The sequence below is a fragment of the Pholcus phalangioides genome, unplaced genomic scaffold (genome assembly GCF_987345545.1).
Source record: "Pholcus phalangioides strain wild (caught in Gottingen) unplaced genomic scaffold, Ppha-v1.0 ptg000008l_1, whole genome shotgun sequence".
NCBI classification, from domain to species: domain Eukaryota; kingdom Metazoa; phylum Arthropoda; class Arachnida; order Araneae; family Pholcidae; genus Pholcus; species Pholcus phalangioides.
In genome coordinates this window covers 34,345,630-34,360,479 of record NW_028301601.1, presented here as the reverse complement: position 1 = coordinate 34,360,479, position 14,850 = coordinate 34,345,630, and the positions used below count along the sequence as shown (strand labels likewise).

The following is a 14,850-nucleotide window of genomic DNA, read 5'->3' as shown; positions in this document are numbered from 1 at the left end:
CTCTTGGGAGAGCAAAAATATGACTTGGTAAGCGGAATGACTCGTTAAACGGAGTAAGCCATAGCTGTGCCAATTCCTGCCTAACGAAAATTGGGACTTCCATAAAGTGACCCGGTAAGCGGAGTGACTTGTTAACCGGGTGACGCACTAACGAGGTTTGACTGTATATGAAGATAACTGGATTCTAACTTAACAACAGGGTTATCAAAATTATACTTTTCCCACTCGGAAGATTATGGGAAGCAATCTACGGGTCCAAATGACACGAAATTCGACAGCAGCCATTTCAGGTGGTTGAAAGTAAAGCGCATCCACTCTCTGCTGATAATACAGGGTGTTTAAAAAAATCATCCGATTCAAAAAAAAATCATAACTATTCAGCTTTTAATCCGTTTTGATCGAATAATGTATAGATAGAAGGAGGGATATCTCGAGTTCTACGCAGTTGCCGACAGGTAGCGCTAAAGCTCTTCCTCCGGCCGCAATTTCAGTGTTTGTCGAGATGGCGACTGCACAACAGGAATCGTTTTGTGTTCTAATTTCGCGAAGTGTGAGTTCGTAACAACTGTTCAGCGTGCTTTTCGTCGACAATATATTGGCGTTGAGCTTCCTACCACTCAGAGCATTAGGCGATGGCATAAACAATTTCGAGACATGGGATGTTTGTGTAAAGGGAAATCCCCTGGCCGTCCCCTCATGTCAGACGAAAATGTGGAGCGCATCCAACAGAGTTTCGCACGTAGTCCACAGAAATCCGCTCGCAGTGGATGAAAACATGCTCGCAAAAGTTTGGGATGAATGTGACTACCGTATAGGCATATGTCTTGCTTCCCAAGATGGAAATATTGAGCTCTTTTATTTTGGTTTGTAAAAAAAAACTTTGATTAGCCATGTGAAATAAAATTAATCTTTAGTGTTTATGTTCAATATTTTTTGTAATATATGCATTTCAAATTGGGTGATTCTTTTTGAAACACCCTGTATATATGCTGTACATTTAACGACTCATTCGTGTGAATTCTGACCACGAGGTACTGATGACGGGTCTCCATTGAAGAGCCGAAACGCGTCGACCATTCGACCAATTGAGTTTTATTTGTCTTGAAAACGTGGCAATTTTTGTATAAATTTAACTTAAAAATTATATTCCTGAAAATTGATTATCAGATCATTTCTCGTTCATATAATAGTCATTTCATGCATGTAAAGGTTGGCTGCGCCACGTCATTATCTCTTGGGTATGAGGAAAAATCTAAAAAGGAAATAATCAAAACACCTAAATGAATTTGGAAAAGTAATAAAAAATTAAGAAGAGAAAGGAAAAATAAATAGCATACATGAGATTTAAGAAATTAAAGTAATTCGAAAACTTCATTTTTTAATTGCTAGAGCAAAAATGCTGAATGAAGTGTGAAAAAAAGACAAAAAAAACTTATTAAGAAAAGTTTTTAAAATTCGAAATTTATAAACGAATAATTAAAAGTAACTGATTCATTGAATCAACATCTGTGAAAATTCATTAGAAATTTTCGATTGAAACACTAATTGCACAGGCATGAAAAAAAAATGTATCAGATCGGGAATTTGAAGAAAAAAGAAGAGAGATAAATTTATTTTCGTGTTATTTGGATTTTTTTCTTTCTCTTTTGAGTTCGAACGTGAGTTTGAACATACAAATATTTTCTTTCTTAATGGAAAGTAATTTTTCTGTGAGAATCGCGATGTTTTGCTTTTCACTTCTTTCTTTATCAGAAAAAATAAAATAAAACATTCATGTAAGACCGTGATTTCGAAAAAAAAAAGAGCATCTGACTTTTCAGTGAAAAAAATACATTGAACTATCTTCAGATTTTTTTTTTTTAATGACTTCCATTAGTGAAACGAGGAAATTTTAAAGTTACCTTTTGGCATGTGTTGGAATTTTTTCAAAAGCGTGTTTTTTTTACTTCCAACGTAAAATCTTAATGTATTCTTTCTGAAGTGTATCTTCAGGTCAAGTAGACAGCGATAAAAAAGAGGTCTGTCTCATTAATAATTTTTTATGAGCATGTGTGTGTGTGTATATATATATATATATATATATATAGGAAAAAAAATGCATTTAGGCATTAACATCGACAAGTGTCACGTACCAAAATGAAGGAAAAAGCAGCAAAGAAACGTGTATTGGGAAGAAATATATATGTTTTTGTACTTGACCTGTGTTGAGAAATAGTGTTTGTTTGTCACAAATTTCAATATTCTTGTGCTTAGGTGTGTAATAAAAGAGTAAGCATCCAAGAAATAGACGAATGATGAAAAATAGAGGAAAGGGAAAATGTTTAAGAGATAGATCAGAAGGATATGTTGTGGATATGTTGATAAGAACGGTAATAGGAAATGTCAGAATAAACTTATATAAAAAAAACGATATCACATAGTTGCAAATCAGTGAAAGTTTAGAATAGAAAGTTTGGATAGAAATAAAAGAAGAAAGAAATTGAGAACACAGAAGAATCCAGGCAAGTGAAAATCCCCATATGAGTAGTAATATAACTGTTCGAATATTGCAGTTATAAAAGCAATCAGAGACAGAAGTTCAATCGCAAATGGAAGAGGGAGAGTAAAATAAAAAGGAACAAAAATGAAAAAGAGAATTGAGTGAAGTAAAGATCAAACAACACACAGTTTTTACACTCTAACAAATAATATAACTATAATATAGAGTTGAGAACACACCATTCTCTACTGTATATTAACAATTTAATTAACAAGCATTGAAAAATGTAAAGGAGAAAAATTTTGAGGACGGTTATATTAGGCAAATAAGGTACCCTAAATGCTTTTACATGATAAAAAAAATATTGCCAACATTTACAAATATATGTTATGTTTTTTGCACTTTAGACAAAACATTTTAATTCTATGGTTTTCATAGATTTGAATAGTTTATAAATGTTAATTATTATTGTTTGGCAACCAACTTTTCTATCACTGTTGAAGACTGCACAGCAATATGTCTCCTTCACACATAGGTATTTCCCTCCAAATAGAACGTAAGGATTATAAAAGTTGTTCTTACTTGGCTTGGCAAGAAATAAGAGACGTGTACCTTTGAGTCATTCTACTGGTAATTTTAGAAAGTTCATTAACAGTTCACATGTAAAAATTTAATATTTAGGAGTTGCTTCAATGCCAAAACGGGATCAAAATATATGACTTTAATTGAAAAAACATACAGGGTGATCAGCGAATAAGCCCTTATTTCTAAATTAAATATCTCTCCAACAAAGATCAATAGAATTATGCGGTAAACGGTACGTTTATTAGCAAAACTGTAAGAATGTTGCACAGAAATTTCGAAAATTTAGTTTTTTTAAAAAATTTTCAAAATTAAAAAAAAAAAATCAAAACTGGAGATTTTGGGGTTCTGAAAATCATCATTTGTGTGAAGAGAAACCACTGCATTCGCCTAAAGTTACTGCTGGCTGCGGTATGCGCCAGAGGCATTATCGGCCCCTTCTTCGTGTGAGAAACGATTACTACTGAACGTTATGTTACAATTTTGGAACAATTTGCTAGCACACATGGCGCATACCGCAGCCCATGCAGTAACTTTAGGCGAATGCAGTGGTTTCTTTTCACACAAATGAGGATTTTCGGAACCCCAAAATCTCCAGTTTTTTTTTTTTTTAATTTTAAAAAATTAAAAAAAAAACTAAATTTTCGAAATTTCTGTGCAACATTCTTACAGTTTTGCTAATAAACGTACCGTTTACCGCATAATTCTATTGATCTTTGTTGTAGAGATATTTAATTTGGAAATAAGGGCTTATTCGCTGATCACCCTGTAAGAACACCATGTTGCTTGACAACAGCGGACTTGATAATTGACATTGGAACTTGTTACTATATGAGCCTTATACGGTTTTTCCTGTTTCCTTCTTTATTTATTTTTTATTGTTTTCTGTATTGAATAAATTAAGTAAACTTTGATTATGTACAAATCGAACTCAGAGTGACAACTCAGCACTATTCAAAAAGCGTGAGTAACTATTCAAATAATGTAGTACATTGCTTTCACACACCAGTGCAAGATTTTGTGTACTCTGACACTCAAATTCATTTTGATAGACATGGTATTTCACGAAGAGTGTCTGAAAAAAAAATCTCCACTCATATAAAGTCTTAAATATAATCGAAACGATGGCTAGAGAGAAAAAGGAATTATACCCTGCATTTTACGATTGTGAGAAGGGCGTTAGTTCGACTGGAATCAACTTGGTTTGAATCAGAGTTAGTTAGTGAGTTACTCGAAGTCACTTAACAAAAATATTATTATGTGACTTAAAATAGTGAAATTTCTGCTACTTTTTCTTACCTCGGAAGAAATTCATTCCATCTTATTTTGAAAAAAAAATCACCAAAATATCAATGACTAAAGTTCACCAACGTTTTCTCCGGCAATACCAAATAAACGAATGAGTACCATTTTAATCACTGATATCTCGGCTAATTTTTCTTTAGAATATCAATTTCGTTACTTAGACAAGGCAATTTCTCAAAAAAGAGAGAAAGGAATAAATATATTTATAAGATGAATCAAAATGATTGAGAGATATATTGATAAATGTATTAATTTTTTGGAAGATTAAAAGAACAAAAGAATTCAGGGAAAGATTAGAAAATTCAGATGTATGTCTGAAAAGGAAAACTCCATCAATGTATCAATCATTGGTTGACATATGTGAAAAGATCTACAGTCAATTCGCTATAAGTTGAGGTTATAGTGCCGGACTCGTGATGCGAGGATCCGGGTTCGAACCCCACAGTGGTGGTCGGCTGAAGTTGGTTTTCTGTGGTTCCCAACTTCAAGGCGCAAATGCGAGCCGATCTCCCCGTTAAAAAGCCTCGCCACAGAGAGCAACAGTCCTACAACGGTAAATCATTCAACCATAACACTTCACTCATAGTTTGTAAAACTGGGGGCAGATGACAGCACTACACATAACAAGCATTACACAGAAACAAACTTTACGTCAGGTTGCACTACACGTACACACACATTCCCGCATGTACCGATTCGATGGGGGATTCCGCGGGGGGGGGGGGTGCATGTGTGGTGTAGCAGTAGTAGGTAGGGGCTCGGGGATCCATGATGTTCTTGGGTCAGCCACCTCGTTGGGCAGTTTGCCTGTTGTGGCGTTGTATTTGTATTTGTATTTGTATTTGTTAATACTCATTCCCAGACCGTTTTGAGTAATATAGTGTTTAAATTGTGCCCTAACTCGAAACAAGAGTCTCCTCTAACTCCCCTAACGAGAAAAAATTAGAAAATAGCATTTGGCAAGATAATTTAGCATTTTTAAATAGAATTTAGCATTTTTAAATAGAATTTAGCATTTTTAAATAGAATTTAGGATTTTTAAATAGAATTTAGGATTTTTAAATAGAATTTAGCATTTTTAAATAGAATTTAGCATTTTTAAATAGAATTTAGCATTTTAAATAGAATTAAACATTTTTAAATAGAATTTAGCATTTCGCCAGAGAATTTAGCTGATTCCTTTGTCTGCTTGCAAGAAGTGTATGACTTTCTTACGAAAGAAGGACAAAGAAGAAAAAGAGAAAGCTATTAAAAACTCATTGCATTTTCTTGACGGAAAATAATCTCGTATACACGGTAGTTATAATTCATTTCATTTGTACATAGTGTCCCACAACCGGCTGACGGTTTTCAAAATGGGATAAGAAGAAAACTGTGACAAGTATTAAAGTAATTCTTGCGGAATATAAATATGCGAAGTCAGGAATTCCAGCTACGTCATTCATGTTTAAAGGGATTGTATAGTTATGAGAATAAAATGAAAATAGCTTTTTATATGCGCATCCTGTGCCCAGAAAACCAATTGGAAAGTTGTTGCCCTGTTTCACTTGGTGCCACAAAAAAAAGTAACATTTCCAAGTGCAATTTACGGATATATTGGAATTCGAAAACGGAGAAAATTTGAGGGGTGGGGGGACAGCGTTACATGTGGTTAGAAAGGCTTTTCTGCATTTAGAATTGTTCTATCCCAACTTTCTTCCGTTTTTCGAATTCGAATATCTCAGTGAATACAGCATTAAGGAACGTGACTATTTTTTGGCATCAGGAGAAACAGGGTTAAATCTTCAATTGCAACCCCTTGGAACACGAATGGAATATCTGAATACTGCACGTTATTTGGAAACTTTTATAACTGGAATTATACCTCAAGAATCTACGGTTCGTCAGTTAAAATGTCGCACCTCCTGTTTTCTATGCACCCTGTATATGTGTATAATGTCGTTCAACCCACATTCCCACACACACACCCACATTCTATTACAAAACGTTAGTTTTGCTTCTGATCACAAAAATCAAAAGCTTTTGAATTCTTCAGATATCCTTGTCTTTGTTTTCGACGTAGTTATTAGTAACATATATGTCAAGTTCTTGTGACAAATAGACTTTCAGTTCCATATGACTTCAACACTATATATATATACACACACATTTTACTCATCATTTTATATTTTCTTGTTCACGCACGTGTCCCCCTCGGAGGGGGCCCCTCCCCAAATTCGATTCTTATTTTTTTTAAACAGAAAGTAAATACTTCAAATGAAATACGATTAATTCATTACATATCCATTCAATTTTTCATGTCAGGCACAATAGAAGTAAAACAGTTACTAATACCATTATTATGATGATTGATTAGATGAGAGTGGTTTGCCACAGATAAACACAAATCATCTTAAAGAGTACTATGGTAGTAAAGAAAACAGAAAAATCATCTTTCTCTCTTGGTGAGCAAAAGGGATTTTTCAAGGAGGAAAAACCGAAATAGCATCGAGTGAAAATGTGGATCATCAAGGCGTTTCCATCAAAGAATTTTTCTTTATTCCTCCGAAAAAGAGGGAAGCATTATTTCCATTCAGTGGGTAAAAAAAAAAAAAAAATGGCATGCCTAAAGCATCGAAAATAAGAAATGTAGAAAAAAAAAAAAGAGAAAAATCACGAAAAATGGTAGATTCCCACAAAAGTCGGCGAAAACTATCAAAACAACACAACAGACAGACTGCGAGACAAACAATAACGCACCCTAACATGTCTTCTTCTTTTCTTAAAAATCGCTGATCAAGCAATGAAGCGCGAGAATAGTAGAAGGAGAATGGAGAGAAACAGAAAGGAAAAGAATAAGAGATAGAGAGAGATGTTTTTTTCGGGAGGGCTTATGTTTCTATAGAAAATCTCTACAATGCGTCGAAAAGGAATTGTTGCGCTTCTTTTACTCTTATTTATTTTCTTCTACTTTCATTTTATCTATCTTTTTTTTTTTTGTATACGCCTCATTCAACTATTATGGAGTCGGAAAAGACAAATTGAAAAGCGTCTTGAACAATGCGGTCGTGTGAAGTGATTTACGAGGTTGGGTCTATGAAGACAACAACTGTATATATGTATATGTGAGTATACACATAGATGGTGTATGGTAATAGAAAGAAAAGGAAATATTATAGGAAATTTTCGCAGAATCGGAAAGAGAAAGAGAAATGTTGAGAAATGGACTCTTGGAAAAAGGATTTTATGTATGATTTATTTGTAATATGCAGTGAAAGTCCGTTATAACGTGCACTGCTTATAACGAGAATCTCGATATTACAAGTAATTAAGTGATTATTTATAAGAGCTATATGTTAAAGATACAAAAATTATTCGCTTATGGCCAGTTATTTATGAAAATCTGAATACATTCGCTGTGATGACATTGGATGTTAAAGGATCGGACACACACAGCCCGCTTCTTCATCTCATGGAGATATCGAGACGTTCCCGAAAGATGGGTGCATGCGGAATTTTATATGATACCTATACAGGGTGCATAGCAAACAAGGCGTATACCCAGGACGTTTCAAGGGGTTGTATAGATATTAAAATCAAAAAATGCATTTTTGTACAGCCCCCGTGTGCCCCAAAACCCAGTAAAAAGTTGTTGCAATATTTACTACGAATTCTAAAAACTGAGGGAAATTAGGAAAAACAGTATTAAAAGCAGGTAAAATGGCATTTCTACATTTTATGCGACTTTTTCTCAATTTCCCTCAGTTTTTCAAATTCAAACGTCGCAGTGAATATTCCACTTAGAAACGTATAATTTTTTGGCATCAGAAGAGAAAGGACAACAACGTTTTCACTGTAGTTTGTGTCACACGGGGAATGTATAAAAAGTTTATTTTGTATTTAAATAACTACACAAACCCTTGAAACATGAATGGCACGTCTGAGAACTACCCGTTATTCGGATACTTTTTTTAAATTGAAAGTCCTCCTCTAGGACCAACGGTTCGACAGGAAAATACCATACCCCCGTGTGTGCTATGCAATCTGTATACAGGATGATTCAGAAAACATGGGAGAAAACTTTAAGAGGTACTTAAGATAGTACACACCAATACAAACAATTGCCATCAGAGAATGCATGGTCTAACATGAGACGCAAACTTGCTAGCACGTTTCGAATCTCACCTACACACACAGGCGTGTAAATAAATAAAATGTATATCATGAGAATCGTAGTCTAAGAATATAAGTTTAAATTAATATTGTAGCTTCTTTAGCTCGTGTGTCTGTTCTTGCTGAACAATGTTCCGGTAGTGGCAATCCGTACACGGGCGTGAATGCCACAAGTTGGAATCGTATAAGCTGCACAACGACACATCGACATCACGTCTGCGTCATATGGAACCCTGTTCACACGAAGCCCCCCGACTCCCCCCCCCCACACATTATAACGGCCTGTACAGATAATCCAGCTATTCCTCAGAAAGTTCCTGATGGATACACATCAGGAACTTTCTGAGGAATAGCTGGATTATCTTTAATGGTTGAGAATTTGCGATATTTCTTTGTGCTATGGCTAACTCAAATGAACTCATCGAGACGTTGGTGCGCTAACCACTCGGTATGGGACTCCCTGGGGTAGCAATCTTTCTCATGCTGTCACCGTTTCCGTTGTACCTCCACGTCAGGAAAGATTCTGACAATGGCGAATCGAGTATTGAACACGCGATACCTCTAAACATACTTTGGTACTTTACACGAGTGTCTTATCGACCTGGGCTACCGCATCTTACTATAGTTTAACGTGTATAGGCAAGCCTTGATATTTTGGGCTTTTAGAATCTGGATGAAAGTTTTTAAAATATATTAAAAAAAAAAAAATTCCCATTCACGCACACGTCATAAAAACCCTTAAATTTCTCATCACTCTCATCTGACAGATTACAATCAGCTGCATCAGCTAGTTCATTTTCATCATCACAGTCGCTCTGATAGTAAATTGCAAGAAACTGAGTAATTTGTTAACATATATAATGCAATCTATGTATAAGAAATCCCCTTATGTTTGGGACCAAATTTTTGTGTAATCACCTGACCTTAACCGAATGAAACTTGTTTCGGCGGCACCGTGGCACCTGGGCAGTTCTGCCGCACTTACAAGCTGGCCATTAGGTAATTATGACGTTATTGTGACATAATTGTGTAATCATGACGTAGTTTTAATTTAAAAGGCAAAATAAAAACTTTTTAATGCCTTTATAAAGAGTGGAACTAGAATTCCTTGAATCATTTTAGAAATTCATTACAACTCAAACAATTGAAAAGAAACGAGTTTGCACCATGGCCAAGATTTATTTTTTTGACAAATTAAAAATATAGTTGAAATTTGACACACAAATGACACTGTAAAACGGAAAATTTGATATACATAAAATGCAACGCAATCAGTTCATAATTTATGTCTATGACAATTTCCGTAATATAAAACTATCATATTTCGATATGAGCGCCCTTTTCACCTTGGAATGCATCTAGAAGGGCGAAGCGATGCTCGTGTTTGAATGTGGTGGTTCTATGTAACGCGAACTGTCATAAATACTAATTACGCACTGCGCTGCAAAATTACCCGGTGTTGCCCCGGGTTGTCTCCATATACGGGGGAAATTCAAAAATTAACAAAGGTAGGGGTAAAGTAGGTAGGGGGCTCGGGGATCCATGATGCAGCCACCTCGTTGGGCAATTTGCCTGTTGTGGCGTTGTATTTGTATTTGTATTTGTATAATATAAAGGAATAAATTATAGTACTGGCAGCATTAAAAAAAGAAGAGGCAAGCCATTGTAAAAGCATTGCTTGGGAACCACGGTAACCGAAGTAAACATTCAGAAAGTGATCGTTGGGGGCCAAGAACCATTGTTGCCCGACGGGTTTTTGAATATTTCGGGCATTTGCTCTGCTCTGATGAACTTTTAATGTAGCCTATGCTTGAACCCCGGTGCTGCTTGGTGTATATGGGAAATTTCACGACGATCGGTATAAAATTGTAGACTTGTATAAACGACAAACATACATAGTATGTTGACATTTTAGAATATATGGGTAGTCTCTAGGATTCGAATTAGAAAATTTTTGCTCTGTCTCCCCTGATGCCAACAGAAAAACGTTCACGTTTCCAAGTGCAATGTTCGTAATTATGTTATAATTGAAAAATTCGAGGGAAAGTTGGTAAAGAACAGCACAAAGCAGGGGAAGAAGAACTGTGCGTTATATTTATACTGTTTTTTTCCGATTTTTGAATTCGAATATCTCAGAAATTAGAAACGTTAAAAATTTTCAGTTAGGCACAGAAGAGACAGGGCAATTTCTTAATTGGGTTTTTGGGAACAGGGTGAGCGTATGATTTTTTTTTCACACGCTTTTTGGATGAATTTTCTATTTCGGCAGTAAAATAGGCAAGGGAAATTCAGTAATCATCCTATATACATAAAGTGGATATATTAATATGCACATAGAGTCATCTCATATTTTTATGCATATTCAATACCGTATCACATAGTTTCCCAAACTGTTAGTTCCATCTCCCCCTTCTTTGGAATTCCTTTTCTTTCATCGCCCTCCCCCAACTCAACCGTACCCATACGATCCTGTGTTATTCCCGTAGCTTCTATCGCCCACCTGGACAATTCCATCGCTCACCAGGGGGCGATGTTGCCCACTTTGGGAAACACTGCCGTAGGAGATGCTTTTCTCGAAACTTTTGCTAAAATCTACCAACATATTTACGGACTGTTAAAAAACGTAATTTTGCTTGTAAGGTTATTCAGGATTTTAAAAAAAATCCACCAAAATACATTTTAGTTGTAATTAATGTATTGCCATTTTTACTTGAGCTTTTTTTTCCTTCGGCTGATTACTGAGCAGAGGTATCTATTGACGGGAAAATTCTTTTCTTACCCGTCATAATCCAATCCCACATGAAAATTATGGACTATATGCGAGAGATAAAATGTTTCGTATTTTCATGTCTGAAGAAGAACCGTTAAAATCACGTTGCAATTTCCGAAATTAAATTGCCATTCAGAATTACTAATCTGGTAAATTGCTAGATTAAATCATGTCATCCAAACCATGCATATTTCCAATCCGAAATAAAAGGCAAATTCACCAACACCAAGTACAGGTCTGTTTCAACGATTGACAAAATTCATTCATATGTTTTAACAATTAAAAACAGTACTGAATGCACGATGGTGGTTGAGTAGTAATGAAACTAACAGAGGAATAATCTATCTAATACAACCAACGATTGCCACATACTTTAAGTCTTAGCCCCCTTCTCCTCGGTGAAAATCCCTGTGTCTGCTATGAACCTCCATTTATAGCAGCAGAAACTACAGCCATGTGCAAGCGGGAAGGTTCTTGAACAACAGAAGGCGCATTCTATTCGGTACTAGTAAATGTGATGCGATAGATATGCCTGGACTGCCCGAAATCAAACACCGTTTCATACTCTCATCGAGAGATATCACAACAAGTGAAATTTTTTGTCAAATCATAACAACATTACTACTGCAATATACCAATGTTGCAACGGTGTTTTTACGTGGGAAGTTAATTAAATTTTTATAACTAATTTATTTATTTCATAATTTTCAACTTCGTTTTATTTTTATAACTCTCAAATTGGACTGTGTAAAAACACCGTCAGGCACTCCATTATAGGGAACCGCTGTGTGTGCGATCTACACCATTCAATTCAAATAGCATCCAGGGCCGTCTCAAGATCATCATAGCCCCCGGGCCAATTAGTTTTTATGAGGTCCTACATGGAAAATTCTCGAAAATTTCAGTTATTTATAATTTTTGTGAGCCCCCCCCCCCTCTTCTCTTCAGGCCTTCGGGCCGTGCCTGGGTGGGCCCGTTCATTAAGACGACACTGATAGCATCATCAATGGTCGCAACGATGTTTTGGAATAGTACTAAATATTTCATTTTGTCGAATCAATATTTTGATAAAACTGAATATGAAGTTTTTGAATGATGAGGTCGCAATCTGAAAAGCATCAAAGAGAAACTTTGCAAGCGATTCATTTAGTTGATTCTCTTGCAAAGTTCCAAACTACACGACCAGGTTATGTAACACCGAAACATTAGCTGAAAGAAGAAAGACTGTAGGCTCTGTTGTTAGTCTTTGTTTTGGTTTTTCTTTTGTTTTTCCTGACGTTTCTATAATTCAAAAATATATAAATTTAAGAGGAAAAAGGCCACGAGCAGAGTACGAATCGTTCGTGAGTTGTATACGGTTTGCGTTGTGTCAGTTTGAGACTTCTAATTTGAGTAAAACTTATATTTAGCATGAAATAAATGCGAATATTTTTACCTTGTAATAATGACGCCAGTTGATAACCGAAGAAGACTCGTAGAAAGACGATAACAAACCGTTCTGTCTTGCAACTAACCATCTTGTCGCTGGAATCTCCATCCTTTCGAGAAATAAACGCGGTAGAGCATTGCTTGAATTCACCCTCTCGATTGCCCTCTGGTCAATTTCGAAACTGAATCTTTTCTTCTATTTCTTTTTCAAATGTTTATTACGTTCAATGGATTTTTTTCATACACTTTCAATTTGTATTTTACTCTTAGTAGAAACATATTATCAGTCCAATATTTTTTCCCGCAGCCGGGTAAATGAATAAAGACTTCATTTAAATGGGTATTGTGATCAAAATAAGAAGAAAAGGACCACATCAATTCATGAGGAAGCGTTTGTTCCTTCGCTCGCGTGTGTGAATGCTCTAGGTATGTATTAGAGAGAGTTCAGAGCCGGCAGCAGCGCCACGGCCTGGAGGAATCGGTTGTTGTAAGAGCAGATGAGAGCAGAAGCAGCAAAGTAGAGAGGATGTGGGACATCCCAATCGAACACCATGAGGAAGATTTTCTACGAATCTGTCTTTGAACCGGAGTGTAGAAGTACACGACAGTTTCCACTCGCCCCTGGTTGACCTTTCTCAACCTCTTTCTATTCGGTGCATGATATTCACGACTAGGATATCAAACGATTGTTTTTCCGTTTTACATCGAGTAGAAATCTACACGAATGTTTATCAAGTGTTTTCTAAGTACAGTGGCACCTCGATACAACGTTACTCAATATAACGATAAATCCGTCCTCAAAAAATAATTGGTATATGAATTTGGAATAGTACTAAATATTTCATTTAGTACTATTGAAAAAATTGCTATTAAATAATAATAAAAATTAAAAATAAATAAATAATAATAATAATATATATATATATTCCAATTTTTTTTCGAATTTCTTATAGTCCAATGTTAAATTCCTCTCGATACAACGATATCCTGTACTACGACGAATCCCTCTGTAACGGTATTCCAATATCGCTACCACGATTGTTATTTATTTTTCACTCAAAATCATCTTTGATATATTTTTAAATCCCTCATCGGTGGTTGTTCTTTCAAGGGTATTCGATAACATCGGCATTTTGCACCATCTACCGCAGGGGTGCAAAGCACAGCCTTTTCCAGTCCGCGGGTAGCATATATAGTATTTCTTCCCTGTCATGAGCCAGAAACTTGTATATATATATATATATATATAAGGTGACCATATGACCTGTATTTTACAGGGCATGTGTCCATAATTTTAGGACAACCCAAACTTTTTATAAAAAATTACTTGTTTTTTTCACTTCATTTTCAGAAAGACTTACAACTAATTTTTACAATCAAGAATTAAGATTATTTCCATAACTTATAAATCAATGCCTTTCATCATTTTTTCACTGTAACTCAACTTGCCCTGTAATTAAACTTTTGACAATTTTCTTTTTGCTGAAATTGGTACTGTTACTTGCCTCTGACTATTTTCTTTGTGCTAAAAGTGACACTTTCACTTGCATTTGACAAATTTTTCGCCTGAAATAGACACTTTGACTTTCCTTTGACAAACTTTTCGATATATACTAACAAATTAACTTGCCTTTCAAAATTTTTTAGCTTATGTTTTATTTGCAAATAAAAAGCAATTTTATTTGATTTTTAAAATGTTTTGACACTATTGATTGTACTTTTTTAAATTTTAAAGCTCCGAAAATGATTTATACAATTTATTACAACTGTTAAACTTGCATTTTATGTAAAATTTTGATTCTTGATTATCTTATTAGGAACATCTATGAATAAGGAGAAACATTGGAGATGTAGAAAGAACGTGTGAAGTGTTAATACAGTTTAATTTGATTAACTATTTTTTCATACATCAGTAACTTTCAGGATCAAATCAATCTCGTATGACGAAGAATTACTACATTACGACGTGATAATTATCTGAAATCACCATAAATGGAGTAAAACATTCATGTCTTATTCAAAATATATACACAGGGTGTTCAGTAAGTGCTAAGGCGGCCTCATCAGCCATCCGTCATACAGGTATGATTCCAGTTTAAAAATATATTCAGATGGCGTACAGAAATTACCCTGT

The 14,850-nt window shown here is 35.1% G+C and overlaps 1 protein-coding gene across 1 annotated transcript in view; it reads right to left on the bottom strand.

The window, feature by feature from the left end:
• LOC149084200 (uncharacterized) overlaps positions 1-13,159 on the bottom strand; it is a 109,026-nt gene extending 95,867 nt beyond the window's left edge. Inside the window, exon 1 of the mRNA XM_089235456.1 lies at positions 12,724-13,159. Coding sequence (XP_089091582.1) covers positions 12,724-12,805 — 82 coding nt within the window. The 5' untranslated portion in view covers positions 12,806-13,159. The remainder of the gene's footprint in view (positions 1-12,723) is intronic.
• Between the last annotated feature and the right edge of the window lie 1,691 nt (positions 13,160-14,850).